The following is a 20,535-nucleotide window of genomic DNA, read 5'->3' as shown; positions in this document are numbered from 1 at the left end:
TGTGATGAGCTGCCACCTGTCACACATGTTGTCTGCCCAGTACCATACACTGGGCTACAGCAAAGGAGGCAGCTCTGCCACCTTGAAGTGGGGGCAACAATGGGACATGAACACATGAAGAAAAAAACAGGACAAAGAGCTGGTGCAGGGGGTAGGCAGGAGGTTAAGGAGAGGAGCTGTGGGCACTGGAGCTGGAGGATGAATCCTGAGAAGGGAAACCAGAGGAGTGCGCAAGCCTGTGGGAGCCCTTGCAGACAGCAGGCTGGAGGGCAGTGGGAAGGGCAGAATGCTGGAGGGGCCGGGTCAGGCCAGCAGTCCCTTCAGCCGTAACCCTGCCCATGTGGGGACTAGTCCTCCTCAGAGCCCAGCGTTCCCGCCAAGAAAAGTCCTGAGCGGTGCGCAGCAACCTCTCCCGGAAGTCCGATCCCACCCTGCCCGCGGGGATGGTTTCTCCGCTCCCAGGCCCTTCCCAGCTGAATCCCCTTGCCAGGGACCGGGTCCCGTGGTCCCGCCGTGAGGTCCCGTATCGACGCAGGGTCCCAGCGAGGCCCCGTCCCGAGGTCCTAAGTGGCGCGGGGTCCCCGCCCCGAGGTCCCCCAGGCCCCGCCCCGAGGTTCCGCAGTCCGGCCCTGAGGTCCCGCCCCCAAGCCCCACACAGGTCCCGCCCCGAGGCCGCGCCCCGAGACCCCGCGCCGAGGTCCCGCAGGTCCCACCGGTAGGGTCCCGTGGTCCCCGCCGGCTCAACTCCCCCGCCCTCCCGGTTGTCCGGGCCCCGCCCCCGGCCTATCGCCGGAAGCGGAAGTTCCTGCTCCCCGTCCACTTCCGGTCGCCCCAGAGGCGGCGGCGGCGCAGTTCAGGTGAGGCGGGGCGGGGCTGGTCGCGCGGCCCGGGTCCCTAGCGAGGGATCCCGCCGCTCGCTCGGCCTTTCTCGGTCTCAGGCGTCCGCGGCCACCGGGGCCGGCAGCTGGGAAGGTGGGCGGCTTTCCGTGGGCGCCCCTCCCCGGGCAGGGAAGGGCTCTGCCTGCCCACAGTGGGAGCCCTGCCGCCGGCAGCCGCGGGAACGCCCGTCCGTGGAGTCGGTTGAGCCCCGGGGGCCACGTGCTCATTAGGAGCCGCGCGTGGCGACAGTCTGCCCGGCCGCTGAGCAGGAGACTTGTGCTGGGGGGACGCGAGCTGTCAGCCTGAGTCCCTTTCCTCACAAGGGCCTGACGCAGCCGCCTACAGCGTGGACAGGGTGTGGGTGAGGGCTCCAGAAATGAGAAGTTGGCCCCGAGCCGGGGAGAGAGGTGCCTGGGAGATGACGTCTGGCTGGGTGAGTGGGCTTGGGTCCTTGTGCAGACATCCCCTGTGTGTCCCTGTCTTGTCGCTGTGAGGTGCCCCCGTTTCTCCCTTAAGGTGAAATCTTCCCACACTTCAGTTCCAAAGGTCTGTGTTCTTGTTAAGGAGTTCGTGACTCGAATTCCGCTTTCAGGTTTCCTGGATTGAACGTTCCCTCACTTTCCTGTGACCCCATTGTGGTCATTGCTGTGGTGGGTACTTTTGGGCCAGCACTTCCTTCTCCTCACACACCCTCCCGTCTTGCACACAGGTTCCTTTGGATGCCTACTCGTTGACCATGAAAGAGACAGACAGGGAAGCTGTAGCAACAGCGGTCCAGAGGGTGGCTGGGATGCTCCAGCGCCCAGACCAGCTGGACAAAGTTGAGCAGTATCGCAGGAGGGAGGCTCGGAAGAAGGCCTCTGTGGAGGCCAGACTGAAGGTAGGAGACTTCACTCAGGCATGACTGGGCCATGTGTCTTGAGTTTCTGGTCCTTATTTGACATCATGGTGATTTCACCCAATTAGGTTGTGATGGAAGAGGAGGCAGAGCTGGACTGAGCAGCTCCTTCCAACAGTGTATTGCCAAAGCAGTGGATTCTCAAAGAGAACTGGAATGTTGCTGGCACCACGAGAGAAACCTTGGTGCCTACCTGAAAGAGTCCATTTAGCTTTTTAAGCATTACCTGGAAAGTGACAACTGCTTGTTTATTTAAAGCTCTCTTGAAGAGTATCAGTAAAGAGAGTTTTGTTTGAATCATTTTAACGCTTAGTATAGTGGACCCACAGCCATTCTGTGGAAAATAGGTAGGCAGGTAAGTGACCATGAGCTTGATGTGGTGGTGGCACTGTGGTCCCAGAAGGCAGGAAGTTGAGGCCAGAGGATGACTTGAACCCAGGAGCTTGAGGCCTGGGCAGCATTGCAGGATGTCTAAAAAATAGGGGGGGGATGCTGGGAATGTAGCTCAGTGGTGGAGCACTTACCTGACATGCATGAGGCTCTGGGTTCCATCCCTAGCACCACAGAAAAAAGAAAAAGTGAGAGACAGGGAAGGAGTCATCCCTTTTCAAGCTGTTTTCTGATTTGGATGGGCTTTCAAGTTAATTGCTCTGTGAAGGCAAGGTTTTATTAAAATAAACATTTAGTATAGTTATAAAATGTTAAGACTCTGACCTTCTGCATTTGACATGCAGCAGAATGTTTTTTGGGATTTTTGAGAGTGACTTTGAGGAAAGTTCATCCTAACACTGACCTGGCATTGAGTGTTCTCCCTTGAGAACTGTACACTTGCCCAGGGAGCAGTAGGCTTGATGTGGTAGCTGCATCATCAAAGCACCCACATATTCTGCTCACTAATTGAGACAGCAGTTTTGTACTAATTTAGAAAGTAGTTTGGACTTGCTACATTTTTAGCCTGAATTTTTATCTGTTCTAGAAACTTGTGGGATTAACTGGTGATACTCAATAGTGACTTGGAACCCTCAAGTGATCATTGTGGCCAAATGTAACTTGACACTCCTAGATGACAGCTGCTCCTACCATGGCTGATGCAGCCTGCTCTTTTCCTCACCTCCTGTCCCCCTGCATCTGTTTTCCATGCCCTTTACCTTATGGCTGGCATTGGGGCTGCCTCACAGTGTGGATCTGAATCTCACCTGTGCAGTCAGTGTCACAAGGTCGCTGTCCTCCAGCTGAATCTGGTCTGGCTGGATGCCCCCTCTCCAACAATGAAGAAATCTTGAGAATGTTCTCTGCCTTGATAAGTCCTGTCAAGAAATGGAAATGCCCAGGGAGAACATGGGCTGTGTCCTTTTAAAGATGCATTTGATAACGGCCATGAGCCTGGCTGCCTCCAGTGGCTCACAGCATTACAGGCCGAGGGGCTGGCAAGCATGCTGTGAATTGTTTGTAAATGCTGTGTTCCTAGAGAGCAGTGAAAAAAGTGGTCATGTGAGTTGGGTCCCTGTCAGTTTTAATCCTTTCTCTGGCAGTGGCTGTTCTGGCTCCTTGAATATGACACTCCTGAAGAAGGTCTGTCCATCAGGAAGCAGCATGTGGCCATCCCTGGCCTTGCTTACTCCATGGTGTCTCCCTGCAGGCTGCGATCCAGTCACAGTTGGACGGGGTGCGCACAGGCCTGAGCCAGCTCCACAATGCACTGACTGATGTCAAAGACATCCAGCAGTCGCTGGCCGATGTCAGCAAGGACTGGAGGCAGAGCATCAACACAGTCGAGAGTCTCAAGGATGTGAAGGATGCTGTAGCGCAGCACAGCCAGCTGGCTGCAGCTGTGGAGAACCTCAAGAATATCTTCTCAGGTGAGTGTCAGGTGGTGGGATGGTAACCGCCAGAAGGCTCACGAAGGCACCTTTCCACAGCCCACTTCATGGATCTGTCTTTACAGTCTTGAGAATTACTGTCAGACACGAATATGGTCTGATTGGGGAGGGTCCATGTATGCTGGAGGAGAGAGCATGTGCTCTCTGTTGTGCTCATGTTCCTTCTCTGTTTCCTACTTTTGTCTGCTTGTTCCATCCATTACTGAGAGGAGGTACTGAAGTCTCCAGATGCTGCCACAGAAGACCTGTTTCTCTCTTTGGTTCTGTTAGTGTTTGCTTCATACATTTTGATGGTTTGTTAGTAAATGCAGAATTTGCATAAGTGCATAATTGTTATGCAGTTGTACAGTCTCTGCGGAACCTTCTGTGGATATGTGACGGCCTTCCTTTCTTTTGTCAGCTTTTGTCTTGTCTGCTCTGAAGATCATGTGGCCAGCTCTCTGGTCTTCACTGGCATGGACTCTTCTTTTACCTTTCACAGCCCGACCATTCATGTCTTTGGCTCTAAAAGGAGTCTTGTAGATATACAAAGTTGAACCATATTTTTTAAAAATCCATGCTGCCATCTCTTTTCTTTTGATCATAGAGTGTGATGTGTTTACCTAAAGGGATTGCTAACATGGCAGGATTTCTATCACTTTGCTCATGGTTTCCATATGCAAGGTAACTTTGTCTCTCGTTTCCTGCATTACAGTCTTTTGTGTTTTTGATTTTTTTGTGGTGAAACATTTTTAATTCCCTTCTCATTTCTTTTGTGTATGTTCTGTGTGATTACCATGGAGATGTGTTAAACATCCTAACGTTATATCCCCGCAGTTTGAATTTATCAGCTTAACTTCAATACATACAAAACTCTTGTTTCTGTATCGCTCTTTATACTTTGTGTGTACAAAACATAGACTAATGACTGTTGGTTTGTTTCTTATACAGAAAACCAAATGTGGAGTCATGATCCAAAGTTACTGTATTATTAGCTTTCAGAATAATTAATTTCTAAACATATTAGTGTTCTAAGTCATATAGAAAATAAAAAGTGGGTTAAAAACTGAAGAAGTGTTAATACTAGGTTTTATTAATGTCTTTATTAAGGTCTTTTTTCTCTTATTTGATCACATCTTACTTCTTGCATCTCTTTATTATTACTGAAAGCTGTCCCTCAGCTTTTATTCATCTGGGAAGGTCTTAATTTCTCCCTCACTCTTTTATTTATTGACTTATTAATTTATTGTGGTGCTGGCAAGTGCCTGCCACTGAGCTACATCCCAGTCCTCTTTTTTTTTTTTTTTTTTGGCACCAGTGATTGGACCCAGGGGTGCTTAATCACTGAGCCACATCCCCAGCCCCTTCCATATTTTATTTTAAGACTGGGAGTAGCCATGTCACTTAGGGTCTCAGCTCCCAAGCCACTGGGATTACAGGCATGCATCACTGCTCCCTGCCTCCCTCACTTTTGATTTGACAATTTTGCTGGGTGTGAGATTTAGCTGCAGCATTTGTCTGTAAGCATTTTGAATGCATCAACCCACTTTCTTCTGGCCTCCAAAGTTTCTGTTGAGAAATCTACTGCTAATGTTGTTTAGGAGTCCTTGTATGATCTCTCCTACTTCTTTCAGGCTCCTCTTTGTCTTGGTATGGGTCTGTCTGTTTCCCCTGCTTCCTGGATGTTTGCCTGCTTGCCTTTCATTAAACAAGCGACGTTGTCTGCTATCAGATCTTGCCATCTTGCCTGCCCCTCTCCTCTTGAGCCCCCACAGTGCTTATGCTGCTCTGCTCTAGGGGCCACAAGTCCCGTGGGCTCTATGCACTTCTCCATAGCCATCTCCTATCTGTCTTCACACCTGAGACCCTGTCATGCCCCTTCACACTGCTGTTCTGCCTCCTGCCTGCTCACATCTGCTCAGACATTGTACTTTTAGTTCCAGGGCTTCTTTGTTTCTTTTTACATTTTCTCTTTTTTGATATTCTAGCTTTGTTCAAACTTCTCTTTTACTTTCTCCACTTCTCACTTAGTTGTTGAATCTTTTTTTTTTAATCACTAAGGATTTTTATTATGCTAGGTGTATGAAAATGAAATAGAAAGATGAAAAACAATCACTTATTTTCTTTCTGTTTTTCTATGGTCTTCGGGTTTTTATCAACGCATTATAATGTACATAAATGGTGGGATTCGTGCATGCACATAGTATAACGATGTAATTTAGCCACCACCCACTTCAGCACTCGCCTCCCTCCTCCCTCCCAACCCTGGTCCTTTTAGTTCTTGAGAATCTTTAACAAGTTGTTTAGTCTAGTGAACTGGCCATTGAGTCTTTAGGGGCAGCTTTCCTTGTTCTTGTTTTTGAGTTGGTTTTATTTTCCTCTTTTTGTGGTGTCTTCTGAGTTTTTATTAAATCTAAGGTATGTGGTGATCCTTCAGTTAAATGCCCCTTTCAACCGGTTCTGCTGGTTCTTGTGCTTGGTTTGGTGCAGGCTCTCTGCCTGGGTTGCTGAGGCACCTGAGCCTTTGCCTGTCAGCACAGTGACTTCAGATGTCCTCTATAGGCAGTTTGCTTTTAAGTGTTAGTGTTCTTGAAAGTCTGGATTCCAAAAGTAGAAGGACAAGCAGATGAAGGGATAGTACTGGCCCTTTCCACCCCTGGAACTGCTGGAAGATGAGGGTTCCCACCTTCCCACCCCAAATTCTTCAGCAGGAGGAGTTCTGTAGCCCGTTCCACCCTTTGTGCCTACTCCCTGGTGATCAGGAGTCCCTTCAGCACTTAGAGCACACAGTCCCCATATTTGGAAGATAGTGCTTTGCCCACCCTGGCTCTTGAGAGGGGCTCAAGTTGCTTCTAGGCACATGCCCAGCCAACTGCCACACAGTGGGTGGAGTGTGGGCAGCACTGCTGTGCTAAGAGCTGAGATTGGCCAAAAATAACCCAATTTACCGTCCAGGCCTCCTCTGGGAGTTCCTGGCCTTTAGCAGATTCTGGTGTTCAGAATAGTTAGGTCAGATTCTAGGTGGGGAGACAGAGACCTCAGGCTCTTTGCCCCGCTGTCTCACAGAATCCTGCACACAGCCTTGTATGTTTTTAAGGGACCAACTTGTACCTTTTCCCTAGTGCCTGAGATCGTGAGGGAGACCCAGGACCTGATTGAGCAGGGGGCGCTGCTACAGGCCCACCGAAAGCTGATGGACCTGGAGTGCTCCCGAGACGGGCTCATGTGCGAGCAGTACCGCATGGACAGTGGAAACACACGAGACATGACCCTCATCCATGGCTACTTCAGCAGCACACAGGGTCTCTCTGATGAGCTGGCCAAGCAGCTGTGGATGGTGCTGCAGAGATCACTGGTTACTGTCCGCCGGGACCCCACCTTGCTGGTCTCTGTGGTCAGGATCATCGAAAGGGAAGAAAAAATTGACAGACGTATACTTGACCGAAAAAAGCAAACTGGCTTTGTTCCTCCTGGGAGGCCCAAAAATTGGAAAGAGAAGATGTTCTCCATCTTGGACAGGACTGTGACAACTAGAATCGAGGGCACACAGGCAGACACCAGGGAGTCGGACAAGATGTGGCTCGTGCGCCACCTGGAGATCATAAGGAAGTATGTCCTGGATGACCTTTTGGTCGCCAAGAACCTGATGGTGCAGTGCTTCCCTCCCCACTATGAGATCTTTAAAAACCTCCTGAGAATGTACCACCAGGCCCTGAGCACAAGGATGCAGGAGCTGGCGTCAGAGGACCTCGAGGCCAGCGAGATTGTGAGCCTCCTGACGTGGGTCTTGAACACCTACACCAGGTAGAGCCTGATGCGTTCTTTTGCCTAGAAACCTGTGTGAGAATGTGTGGAGACACCTGTAGGTCTCCTGGGTGGTTTCCTGGGTAAGGCTTGGTGTCCTCACTGTCTAAAGGCTTGTAAAGGGCCCCCTGGCCTACCCAAAGAGGCTTGGCCTGGAGCATGCTGGCTGTGGTCTGAATGTCCTGTCTTTGTGTGTCTGGGTTCCATGTGAGCACCCCAGCATGCACTTGGTTTTCTGTGCCCACTGTGTCTGGACATGCTTCCTCACTGTGGCACCCTCTGGCAGGTTGCTGCTGCCTAGCTTTTCAGGTGGGAGCATATGACCCTATGACCTGCAATCACTGGGCACGTGAGGAGACCACCAGGTTTTTGTTTCTTCTCACCCATGCAGTGTAGCAATTAATCTTCTAAAAATTGGCAGTCATAAGTTAGCCACAGTGGTACATGCCTGTCATGCCAGCACTGAAGGATCACCTGAGCCCAGGACTTCAAGACCAGCCTGGGCAACAAGGGAGACCTGTCTCTGAATAAATAAACAGATAGCTGGCTTTAGGCATGTACAGTTCTAGAAAAATGGGCACTCCTTTTACTTTTCAGCATGGGACTTTGTTTTGCACATGAGGGAACGCAAGCCAGGTCGTGTGCAGAATGGTGTGAGGTGGCATCTGCAAGCAGTGGTGGGGGTGGTCTGAGTCCTTGGAGATTGGGGAGCCAAGGGTAATGCTTTGTGACTCTGCATGGCTTCGTGGACAGAAGCAGCATTTAGTAATGTGCTGGGATATGTGGCTTGACTTTTGCCCTTGTGGTTAATGCTGGGGAAGAATTAAGGAAACCTTCCTGTTTATCAGAGAAGCTTATTCTCATGTGTGCCATGGTTCCCTGGTAGCTGATTGTGGTGGTCTGTGCCCTTCAGCACAGAGGTGTGAGAAAAATATCAGCCACCTCTGGGAATCAGTGTCTGTCAGCTTCACCGAGTAGTCCTGGACCTCCTTCCTCCTCTGGTCCCCACCATAGCCGTGACTTGTCAGAGTCACCCATTCTCTGTCCTTTACCCAGCATACTCTTGGCCTCAATGCACTGTGTGCTCCAGCAGCCCATGAGGCAGGGGGTGTTGTGATCCCCTCCCATGGTAGGTGAGGAAACTGAGGTGCAGAGGGAGTAATGTGCCCCTTTGCATGGCCAGCAGGTAAGCAGCAGTCATCACAACTGGGGTCAGGCCCTCCCTACCTCTGGCCACTGGAAGGTGCACTTAGGGGGCTTACTTAGTTTTGTGTCTTGACTTTGTTTCTCCCTAACACACTAGCATCTCCTGTCTTTGGGAGTGTTCTCCAACCTGGCCACATGTGTCCCATCGGACTGTCCTGGAGAAGTCATGCTGAACACACTCGGGCGCTGCAGCAGGGGTCTTGGTGCAAAAACCCCCCAGCTGAAAAAGTGTCAGTACTTGCAGAACCTCACAAAGCACGTTCTCACCCAAGAGATCCTGAGCTTGTGTAGAGAGTGGACTAGTGTTAGTAACTTTTCGGCACTGTTCTGAACACCTGGAGAACATGGCACCAGGCCTGTGAATTTCCTGAGTGCTCAGACCTTGACTTGTAAGACCCCCGCACATGAACAAGCAGTAAGTGTCCCCGTAGAAAGCCTCCCTGGGACTTGGTTTGTCTCCATGTATTCTGCATGGCCAGCTGTAGCTTCTCTCTCTTGCTGGTTTGTTTTGTCAGAAGTGCCAGGTGTCCCATGGCCTGGACTGCGCCCTCCTGCAGACATTAGTGACCCTGACTCTGGGGCTTCTGTGCCCGTGCTCTCAGGTTGCAGTTCTTACTCGCTGTCTTCTTACAGAATGAAGTGTGCCCATCAGCAGCCCACTTGGCTAGTCCTGCCCTCAGATCTGAGACACAGTGCAGGAGCAGGGGACCTCACCTTCCAAGGGCTTTTTCGTACCCTGATACAACTGCAGCTGGCACAGTGGGATGAGGTCAGGGTCAGGTGACGTACATGGCCAACACAACCAGTGAGATGACATCATGGAGGGACCCTAGGTCCCTGAACCCCTTGCCTACAGTCTCCACAAGGCCCTCTGCTTTTCCCCCAAGTTGTGGACCTTGGCCACGTGAAGGTCTTTAGGGCGAGCCGGTGTTTCCATGTGAACCAGACACACACTCACTTGAGAATGTTTTCTGTGTCCCTTGTTCATCTGTCACTTGCGGTTCTTACTATAGTGTGGAGATGATGGGGAACATGGAGCTGGCCCCAGAAGTGGATGTGCACTCCCTGGAGCCGTTACTTTCTCCGAACGTGGTCTCTGAGCTGCTCGACACATACATGTCAACGCTCACTGTGAGTAAAGTCTGGCCTGCAGTCCTAGAAACTGTCTTGGTGGCCACCTGTGAACTTGGGAAGAGAAGGGTAGCCTTTCATGGCCTGTGACTGTGCCTGTCTGGGTGCCTGTCCTGTGGACACAGGAGCCTCTTCTTCTGCGGGAGCAGCCCATGCCATCCCAGACAGACCCCCGTGTCCAGATGGCTGTGGTGGTGCTGCCAGGTTCTTAGTGCTGATTCCTGGTTGGGGGTAGCAGTTGGGGACCAAGGAATGGGTCTGACTGCAGCTTCATGACCATTGGCCAGTCTCAGTAAGATGGGACGTCAGGGTGTGCCTGGGCAACACAAAGGTATGCTGAGTCTCATGGAGGTTCCCTGGGGCAGAGAGTCTTCTGCTGTATCCTGAGCTGGCCTGGTTGCTGTGTTGGGTTTAAGTGATTTGAGCTTGACCACTTGCCTGCCTGCCTGTCTCTGGTCTTCTGACAAGTCTGGCCTTGTCTTCCAGCACAGTGCTCATCCATGAGGTCCCTGGTCCATTCTCCCTCTGTACTTGCAGCGAGGGTTTTGGTCTACCCACAGACACTGATGTGGCTACTGCACGCCCTACCGCTAGGGCTACTGGAGAGGGATCTTCTTTGGGGGCCTCTGCTTGGAAGCGGGGGTTGCCTGATGTGCTGCATGTAGCCTATGCAATAGCTACACATGGCTTCAGGGGATCCTTGGACATAACTACCCACTCTGACCTTCCCTTCTCTTCATGATGCCAAACCTCTAGTCCAACATCATTGCCTGGCTGCGGAAAGCACTAGAAACAGACAGAAAAGACTGGAGCAAAGAGACAGAGCCTGAGGCTGACCAAGATGGGTACTACCAGACAACACTTCCTGCCATTGTCTTCCAGGTACAAGCCATAGGCTCCATAGACTGTTTCTTGGGTGGCTAGAAGGGTTGTGGGTCTCACCAATGGAGGCAGAGCATAGTAAAGATGTTGAGAACCCTCAATGTCCGTCTCTGGAGTTAGGATACAGGATCTGACCTGCCAAGTAGTCTTGCCCATGGTACCTAGGTTTTCCTGGGAAGGCTTTTTGGGCTTGAACTGGACCTAATTTTGTGTTAGTTGTATGTAGCTCTCCCGTTCTGAGTTTGCTTGTCTAAATATCCAGGATTTGTCTTCAAGTGCCACACGATTGAATTTAATCTGGGGAGTTTGGAGGAGACCTACAGCAATAAAGATGCTTTCCTGTTCATGAGTCAGAGTGCTTGGTGTTAGACTCACCTGTGTCCTTACTATTAACTCACTTTCTGATGCCCCAAGCTGTGTCTTCTAGTTCCTCCTCTCCTCTCAAGGCAGGAGTGGGCTGGAGTTGTGCCTGGGAGGATGGTGTTGTCTAGTGATGGGGCAGTGGTTGGGGTTCTACCTTGCCTTTCTTTTGGAAACTGACATTCTGACACATGGATCATGACCAGAGCCTGGCGCGCACTCTGGGCACCTTGCACTTCTCCGTCTCTCAGAGCCCAGCTCTCCTAGCTCCAGCATGGCCACCTCCTGATTCTTCGAGCTGCAGTGTGAGAGCTAGGACACTGACTTCCAGCCCAGCACCTGGGATCCACGTGGCCCAGTCCCTTGACCTCCTGGCCCCACTCCCTGTCAGTCCTCTTCACATCCTAGTAGATGCAGTGGGAGAACTTGCATTCCTCCATAGAAACCAATCTGCAGGTCCCAACTTGGCTTGGTGCCGCCTAAGAAAGTTGTTTGTTTAAGTAACTTTATTTTCCTAGTGGTTCCTCTTTTTCTCTAATTTGGACTATCCTAGCAGATAGGTTTTATAAATGGGGAATGTGTACATCATACTCCTATGAGATTGTTACTAGAATTCACAAGTTCTCCAATTTTTAGATGTTTGAACAGAATCTTCAAGTTGCTGCTCAGATAAATGAAGATTTGAAAACAAAAGTACTAGTTTTGTGTCTTCAGCAAATGAATTCTTTCCTGAGTAGGTATGTATTTTTGCCAGTATGCTAATTCTTATAAACTGTATTTTTAAAAGTTAAAAGCAAAAATGCGTTGATTGTAATATGCTGTTGTTAAAATTAACTTAAGCCTCAAGATTCCCATAAGCCATTTTCTATTTTACTGAGAAATGCAAAAATGTGGGGTGTGGTTGTGGCTCTGTGATAGAGCACTTGCCTAGCATGTGTGAGGCACTAGATTGGACTCTCAGCACCACATATAAATAAATAAAATAAAGGTTCATCAATGGCTAAAAAAAATTTTTAATTTAAAAAAAAAAAAGGCAAAAAAGCATTGCAGGTTTTCTCCTAATGTTCCTTGGAATGGACCACACCGTTCCCTTGGGATCCTGGACCTGATGAGCACTGTAGCCAGTTGTGCTGGCAGAGTCCAGGTGGGTGACTCCCCTAAACATCGGTGTTACCAGCCCTCAGCAGATGGGACTCAAAGTGATGTTAGTGTGCCTCTCCCTCTGAATTGTTCTCGATGAAGATCTTAAACCTAGACAGAAGAAGGGATGGCATTAAGTCTGTGTGTACCATCATCCTTGCTCAAAAAGCTGTTCCTTCCAGACCACTCCACCTGATCTGTTCCTCTTCCCCACCCCTCCCCCCTTTTCCTTCATCTCTCTCTGTTGCCCAAACATTGCAGCTGGTCGGGTCCTCTATTTTCAGCTGTAACCATGTATGTCACCAGTTCACATATAGAAGGGCTCAGCTGACAGTGTTGGTGCTTCCTCGTATCTCAGTAGCTGGCTAGCAGTCTGCATGGCATATGGTCTTTGGGGTTCTTAGGTCTCGGGGACACTAGGGCTGCCCTTTGGGCACTGGTCTGTGGAAGAGACAAACAGATCACAGTCCCATGACATCTGTCTGTGGGTCATTAGCCTAGTCCCTGCTGTTTGCACTTGGACCAGGAGTCAGCTTCAGAGACTTGACTTGGTTCCCTCTTTATTACTGTCATGTGCACCCCATGTTGCAGCTTAGTGGACTCACATCTGTCCTGCTCTGGTGGCTTGGGTGTCAGCCACCAGGCCCCTCCCTGAATTCTGTCTGCCATTAATCCCCAAGACCACAGCCCAGCTCCCCCCATGCACCCATGAGGCCATGGCCCAGCTCTTCTCCATGCACCCACGAGGGTACAGTCTAGCTCCCCAACCATGCACCTATGGGGCTATGGCCCAGCTTCCCATCATGTACCCATGGGGCCATGGCTGAAGCATCAGTTAAATTGTGGGGGTCTTCTGGGAAGAGGAATTTCCCCTGACCAGTTTTATCTGGTTGGTTCTGGAGTCACATGTGGACAGAAGGGCAGAGCAAGCAGATGCTTACCTCTTATGGTGAAGCCTGTGGTGTCTCAGTTCTTGACATTTCAGAAATCTAAGTTTTTTTTGTTATTGTTCGTGGTGCCAAGGATTGAATCCAGGTGCTCAACCGCTGAGCTACGCCCCAGTCCTTATATTTTGAGCCACAGTCTCACAGCTGCCCAGACTGGCCTTGCAGTCCTCCTGCTTCAGCTTCCTGAGTCAACGCAGTGGGATTACAGGCCTGTGCCACCTTGCCCAGCTCAAAGTTCTTTTTTAATTTGATTTTTTAAATTAAGGTAGCACTTTGAAAAGGGACATTTTACCTAGCATTTGATGTTTTCCTGTTTACTTATAATCATGTATTTCACAACATCTTCATGATCAGGACCTGAACCAGATCACAAAACCTGACTTAAAATTGTTTTTTAATATTCACTTAAAGCAGACAACTTTTTTCATTCATATGACCACCCAAGACCCATCTTGGCGCTGTTGGGCGTGAGGTCAGCATGGTCCTGGAAGCAGCTGTAGGGCACCTTTACTAATACTGTCATGTGGTTCCCAGATACAAGGATGAAGCCCAGCTGTACAAGGAGGAGCACCTGAAGAACCGGCAGCACCCACACTGCTATGTCCAGTACATGATCGCCATCATCAACAACTGCCAGACCTTCAAGTAAGTGGTGTGTGGAACAGGGAGGAGAGTGAGCACACATGGCTACATCCCTGAACCCAAACCTCTTCGTTGCAGAGAGTCCATTGTCAGCCTGAAAAGGAAGTATTTAAAGGGTGAAGTGGAGGAGGGTGTGTGTCTGAGCCAGCCAAGCATGGATGGGATTCTAGACACCATTGCCAAGGAAGGCTGTGGCAGCCTGCTGGAAGAAGTCTTCCTGGACCTGGAGGTGGGCCTGGTTCCTGCTTCCTGGGCTGGGTAGAAGGCCTCTGTGCTGCCCCAGGGTGGGGGTTCTGGCTTCTCCCTCCATTCCTGGGCAGATCACAAGGGTCTCCATGCTGCCCTTTGGAACATACTACCTCCTGCCCAGTGTGGATGCTGTACAGGACCTGAGCTATACATCCCTATGTCTTCATTAAACCAGAGTGAGGGGCTTCCGGGGTTCCTGCTTACTTTGGATGACATGAGGTCCGTCTTAGGCACATCTGTGGAGACTCCCACTAAAGTTGAGGCATCAAGCTGCATGTGAGTTAAGAGATAGAGCAAGTGTGAAGAGACCATCCCCAAAGCACAGTGAGAGCACATGCACAGCCTGGCTCTGGGGTGAAGAGTGAAACGCGCGCCAGCAAAACTTACAGAGTGAATTTTGCCGTGGAAGGCATACCAGGCCATGAACAGGCAGGATCCACTGCATAGCACAGGCATGGCCCGGAGGCACTGGCAGAAACCCCTGTGCCTGCTAAAAGTGAAGCTGGACATTACAGGTCCTGCTGGGAAGGGAGTATCACCTGCGGTTGTACAGCAATGGAAAGGCACGGGCAGGCATCCAGGGCTGAGGAGGCATGCCCCTGTAGCCCTGGGCCATAGTTTAAAAAGGAGGAGGGGTTTACCTCTGAGACAATTTTAAAATGTGAAAAAGAGACATAAAAATAAACAAAGGACACAAATGATACAAAGTCATGAGGGTCCTCAGTGTGAAGCAGTGCCCAGTCCTGACCACCAGGGAGGCACAGCTGAGGGCCTTCTTGTGTTCTGGGTAGAGCCGCATTGGTAGTCCTTGGAGGGCTGTTTGATTTGCATACATTTGAGTGAGAAGTTCCACTCAAGAAATTGGACATGTAAAATGTGCATTTGTTGTAGCGTTATTTGTAATTGCAGATGTTCGTCAGCAGAGACTTGGGTGGGTACATGATAGAGTGAGTGTCCACACAACAAGCGTGTGTACCCTAAAAGGCAGTGTGCGTGTAGGTACTTGCACCTCTCACCTGCGGTTCCATGATATCACAAGGTTGTGTAACATACACTCCTGTTTAAGTACAGGTGTGCAGATTACACACAAGTAGATATTTTACCTGACCATGTATTGCTGCTGTAATCAAAGGACAAAACCCTCCCAAATCACACGACCCCAGGCATTTTGTGGACTAGGATTTCTGTGACCTGTCTCTGCTTTTCAGCAACATCTGAATGAACTGATGACAAAGAAGTGGCTGTTGGGGTCGAACGCTGTGGACATCATCTGTGTCACTGTGGAAGACTATTTTAACGATTTTGCCAAAATCAAAAAGCCTTACAAAAAGGTAAGGATGTGGGAGGGCTTATCTCAAGTCTGGTTAATCTGGGGAGGGAGGCAGCATAGTTGCACAGTGGTCTTTTATGCCTTTTCCTTGTCCACTTCCTGATTTTAAAGGAAAATCTTCTAGCTCTTTGTCATTAAGAGTGGTCCTTACAGCCAGGTGCAGTGGCAATGCCTATAATCCCCACAACTCAGAGCCTGAGGCAAGAGGATCACTAGTTCCAAGGTGGTCTCAGCAACTTAGGAAGACTCCCTCTCAAAACCAGTGAGAAAGGACTAGGAATGTAGCTTGGTGGTAAAATGCCCCAGGTTCAGTCCCTAGAACCAAACAAGCCCCCAGAAGTGATTTGAACAGGGAGACCATGTGCTTCAAACTGACCAAGCTAATTTGGCCATCCTTGTTGGCTGTTGAGAGATCTGCTAGAAGTTGGTGAGGCCCTTGTGTCCACACCCCATCTCTGTGCCTGTTGTTAAGAGCATGGAAGGCCAGTATGTGTTTGCAGTGGGCAAAAGACAGCTCCAGGCTCCACAACTTTTGTCTCAGCCAAAGCAGGGACATGAGACAGTTCTGATGAGGCCAGTCCTCAACAATAGCAGGGACACCAGGACTCAAGTGCCACACCAACAGCTTACGGGCAGAGCCTACACACCCTTGATCTCGGGCTCTGACACCCACAGTGAGCCTCATGATGAGGGTGGGACCTTCTGGACTCAGAGCCCTCATGCTCAGTGCCCTGCTGTGGTTGAGAGTCACCTGTACACCATGGGCCACAACACTGTTTTCAGAAAGGGATACAGCCCAAGTGGAAAGAGAGAGCTGCAGTCTCCTGGCCGGGGGAGGGAGGGACTCCAGAGAGGCTGTGTGGGGTGTACGTGCGTATGCTAATTACAAGTGCATGTGCACATTTGCCATTCCTGTATGTGGTATATGTGTCATACACGTATGTATTGCACATATGTATACACACTGTGTATACTTACGCATGTGCGCTATGTGTAGGACGTGGAGGCATGCGTGTTTGTTTACACAAGTGTTTTATGTGCACACTTGTGTTACATGTGTATGCTTATGGTGGCATATATATTGTGTGTATTGCATATGTGCATGTTGAGCATGTTATATCGCATGTGTTTTGTGTGTGCATGCATGCATAGGTAGTTTTATATGTGAATTGTACACTTGTGTATCTTGTGTGCTGTGTGCATATTCATGTGCATGTTGTGTGTGTTGTTGCACATATATATGTAAACATGCTGTGTGTTGGCCACAAACCGGGCTTTCAACAGAGTTCTCCTGCCTGTCAAGCTTGCATTAATTTCTGTAAGCCACAGTTACTTTTCAGACTAATCTGGTTGGTTTTAAATCTTTTTGCCCACATGCTTGTGCTCTTTTCCAACTTTTGTGGGTGTTCTGTCAGTGGGTGCTTGGCACCCTCTCTGACATCCTCAGCCAGTGGTGCATGCATCTGCAGGGCTCTTGGAGCCCTGGGGCCTGAGGGAAGGGGCTGTCCTCCAGGGAGGCTGGTGCTCTCCTGGGCACACTGCCCCCTGCCACGGCTGACAGCATTGCCATAGGGGTTGTACAGCTGAGGGTGACCACTGATGCCTCTCTCCGGGCCTTGTCACCTGTGGCAGGCACTGTCTCTCTGATGAGCCTGACCACCTGTGTTGGGCTTCCAGCCCTCTCCTCCCTGTGATGCCCTAGGTTTTCCTTTATTCATTTGTATCCTTCCTGGGACCCCCAGGTAGCTGTGCCATGTGTCTCAGGGCTCTTCTTTTCTGGGATGTCCCTGTCATTGTTCAGATGTAGCATTGCTGGGACCAGCACTGACCTGAGACCATGGGACAAGTGCTGCATGTTTGGTCCACACAGGGTCCTACGAATCCTTCTGGCCTGTACCCAGGCCTTGCCCCTGCTGAGCCCATGCTCATTTATGGGGTGAGATGCTTGCAGCCCCAAGATTGCTATCAGCCCAGGGAGCATTCATGTTCTGGAACCCCCAAGAGTGCTGTGGGCTTCAAGGAGGGGTCACGTCCGGGGAATCTGGGGAGGGCTCAGGTCAGCAGTGCTGAGCTGGCCTAACCTCTTGAGCCTGCTTGAACTTGTTCTTGCAGAGACTATTCGTCTCTGCCTATGAGTCAGATGGTGTGGGAAGTGAGTTCCTGCCCGGGCACATGTTTCTGCCTGCTTTCAAGGATGGATCTGTGTGGTGGGTGCCCTCCCCACCCATGTGTGCCAGTGCTGCGGGTGGCCTGTGCTGGCCATTGCTTGCTGTGTGCTGTTGGGAGCCTCAGGGCATTGTGGGTCTAAACTGGCTGAGTTGCCAGCAAAATATTGCCAGCAATCTTGATGGAAATAGGAAGAATGGGCTGCAGCCTGGTCCCATGTCACCCAGGTTTAAGGAGCACGACGAGTCTGCCAGAGCAGCAGCCTGCAGCTGACCGTTTTTCTCTCAGAGGATGACGGCCGAGGCGCATCGGCGTGTGGTAGTGGAGTACCTGCGGGCTGTCATGCAGAAGCGCATCTCATTCCGGAGTGCCGAGGAGCGCAAGGAGGGCGCTGAGAAGATGGTCAGGGAGGCCGAGCAGCTCCGCTTCCTGTTCCGGAAGCTGGCTTCAGTGAGTGTCTCAGGAAGTCTGTCAAGAGCTCATGGCAGGTGCCATGCATAGGATCTGGTCCTTCTCTGTCTGGCTTTCAGTTTCCAGCCCCAAGCCATTTTAGGCCAGTAGGTAGGAACCAGTTGCATTAGCAGGAAGGCAGTTCTTCCTCCCTAGGGTCGGTGGCCACAGCCCACCTGGCTTCATGGTTGAGAGACACATTAGCACAGAGGCCACTGTTGGCTTCCTAGCAGCCGTGACTCGATGGTACGATGCTCCCTTCCCATCCTCTGCCCTTGCCTGTGACCTGTTCTATACTATGCTGGTTGCCACCTGGTCTGCAGCCCAGGATGTGACCAGGCACTCCTTGCCCCAGGCTCCCCAGCTGCATGAGCAGGCCAAGTAGTCACACAAGCTCAGCTCCCCTTTGGAATGAACCTTGAGGTGTTCACAGAAAGAGCAAGGTGTTGGCCAGGAGAGGGTGTGGGAGGTGTCAGGCCAGCCTCTGTTTCTGCAGCCAAGGGCTGCCTTCACCCTGCTGCTGTTTTTCAGGGGTTTGGCGAAGACGTGGATGGTCACTGTGACACCATCGTTGCTGTGGCTGAGGTTATTAAGTTGACGGACCCTTCCCTGCTCTACCTGGAAGTCTCGACCCTGGTCAGCAAATATCCAGACATCAGGTAATAGCTGTGCACCTTCCTGTTTGAGCTGGGGAGCGGCTGCCATGCCCAGTGTCACTGGGAAGAGGAGGAGCATATACTTGTCCAACTGGGTGCTTGAGGAAGGTGGCCAGGGCACCAGTGTGTCCTCTGCCTAATGCCCCTTGCCTTAGCCGAGGCCCACATATTCCTGTGTGGCCCATCCCTGATGCTGTGGGGCAGAGGCCGTGGAGAATGTTCCAGCTGGACGCTTCAGAGGATGGTGGGGTAGGGAAGGCTAGGGTCATGTGCATAGCCCAAAAGGGCTAGGTTATATCTGTCCTGTGGTGCTTTGGGGACCTAAGAAAGAAAGCCCACCTGCCATACATGGCCCAGACACTTTCTTGCACACGTGATCTTGTTGGTCCCCAGCCTCAGGCGGAGCAGGGGGAGGACCTTCCACCTCGAAGCCAAGTACAGCTGACTCCGTTGAGGCCCCTTCTCTCACTGCCGCAGCTCTGTTGCAGCAAGAACCCCCTGGGGTCCCCCTAATTAGCAGTTTTAAGCCACCAGTTACAGATGCAGCCTTTGGCACCTGTGGTTGGAGAGGCCACCACCAGCTGAGACTCCGTTTCTCTGAGAAGGAAACGCTGCCCTTTGTCTGGGGCCTGAGCAACTGCCCTGTGGGGGCGAGGGAGGGTGGAGTAGGTACAGGCTGACCCCTAGAGACAGCTATGTGGGGGACAAGGGAGGGCAGAGTGGGACAGACTGACCCCTGTCCAACCCACAGAGACGACCACATTGGTGCACTGCTGGCCGTGCGAGGAGATGCCAGCCGGGACATGAAGCAGACCATAATTGAGACGCTGGAGCAGGGCCCTGCACAGGCAAACCCCAGCTACGTGCCCATCTTCAGGGAGATCACCGTGCCGAGTCTGAATGTGGCCAAGCTCCTCAAGTAGCTGCATTGTCCTGGCCTGTGCACGTCACTGTGGCTTCACCTCCTTACCCTCACACACATTAAAACAAAACCTACTCCAGGCCACATTTGGTGGTCAAGGTGACATGTACCTGTCTGCTCTGGTGCCCAGATGCACATGACGTGAAGTGCTGGGGCGTGATTTTGTTGTGGGTGTTCTACCCCAGGAACATGCTCTGTGAGGACTCTTCTGCCAATGAGACCCTCTTGTGGCTTGTGGTGGGAAGGTGTGGTGGGTGTCCCCTGGTTCTCCCGGGGTCTGGTCTCCCTGTGTGGGAAGGTGAGGTGGGCATCCCTCATTGTCCCCACGTGGAAAGGTTTTACCCTGGCCTTCCTGGAGGTGCTTGACTGGTTCCTCAGTCCTATACATAGGAAAAATCAGCTGCTGGTCCCAGTTAGCCTGCCCAGTGGTCAGAGCCCGCATGGGCATGCCACCAGGTCAGGTGAGCCAGTCGTGTGGGATGAGCATGTCCTGAGTGCTGGTTTTGATAAAGGCATGTATGAAAATCGGTGTCTGGAATACATCTCTGGGTCCGTGAGTCTCACTTATTCTTGGTGCAGAGTCCCTAAAATTCTTTTTCCCTGCATAGCTGCCCCTCTACAGCCTCACCTCCGCTGGCAGCACCCTCTGCATGTTCATCTCAACGTTACCTGAAAGGATGGCAAGCCTTGTGTCCTTGCTGTCCCTGTGCCACTGTCTGAGAGCCAGCTGCCCACTGCTCAGCACAGCAACATTGCCACCAGCCCTTCACATGGAGCGGTCACCCACCCTCATCACAGAGCCTGGGAGGCTGGGCTGTGGGCATCTCACCTCTGGAGGGGACTATGGGCCTTGCATGGGAGAGTGCTGTTCCTCTCTGACAAAGGCAGAGCTGTATTCCGCATTTATTCCATCCTCACAAGATGTGGGAAATTCGCAGGCCTTGTTTGTTTGAAAGAATCAAAACCTAAGTGGAATCCGATAACTGAACATGGAGGGTTATGGAAGATAACGGC

General features: G+C 51.1%; 1 protein-coding gene across 3 annotated transcripts; it reads left to right on the top strand.

Annotated features, from left to right (window-relative positions):
* The first annotated feature begins 730 nt into the window (after positions 1–730).
* Positions 731–20,046, top strand: Exoc3 (exocyst complex component 3). 3 transcript variants are annotated; one of them, XM_046430313.2, is made up of 13 exons: positions 731–857; positions 1,589–1,759; positions 3,417–3,636; positions 6,759–7,440; positions 9,660–9,777; positions 10,534–10,659; positions 11,656–11,756; positions 13,641–13,751; positions 13,827–13,977; positions 15,206–15,328; positions 17,782–17,943; positions 18,475–18,602; positions 19,351–20,046. In XM_046430313.2, the coding sequence occupies exons 2-13, from the start codon at positions 1,616–1,618 to the stop codon at positions 19,520–19,522; spliced, it is 2,238 nt and encodes a 745-aa protein (XP_046286269.1). In that variant the 5' UTR covers positions 731–857; positions 1,589–1,615; the 3' UTR covers positions 19,523–20,046. The 3 variants fall into 3 exon arrangements, with proteins under 3 accessions (XP_046286269.1, XP_046286266.1, XP_046286267.1); XM_046430310.2 differs by lacking the exon at positions 731–857 and adding an exon at positions 868–1,312; XM_046430311.2 differs by lacking the exons at positions 731–857; positions 18,475–18,602; positions 19,351–20,046 and adding an exon at positions 868–1,312 and having other exon boundaries at positions 17,721–17,858.
* Positions 20,047–20,535: the final 489 nt, after the last annotated feature.

The sequence above is a fragment of the Marmota monax genome, unplaced genomic scaffold, assembly GCF_021218885.2.
Source record: "Marmota monax isolate L192 unplaced genomic scaffold, Marmota_monax_Labrador192_F-V1.1 WCK01_AAM20220418_F8-fsc00082, whole genome shotgun sequence".
Lineage (NCBI taxonomy): Eukaryota > Metazoa > Chordata > Mammalia > Rodentia > Sciuridae > Marmota > Marmota monax.
This window is presented reverse-complemented; position numbering and strand designations above follow the sequence as displayed.

Excerpts from the sequence above, each read along its gene's own strand:
- Exoc3 (XM_046430310.2), top strand. The coding sequence starts at position 1,256 with ATGAGAAGTTGGCCCCGAGCCGGGGAGAGAGGTGCCTGGGAGATGACG. Across the intron at positions 3,637-6,758 it reads CCTCAAGAATATCTTCTCAG|TGCCTGAGATCGTGAGGGAG; the intron begins GTGAGTGTCAGG and ends CCTTTTCCCTAG. Across the intron at positions 15,329-17,781 it reads TCAAAAAGCCTTACAAAAAG|AGGATGACGGCCGAGGCGCA; the intron begins GTAAGGATGTGG and ends TTTTTCTCTCAG.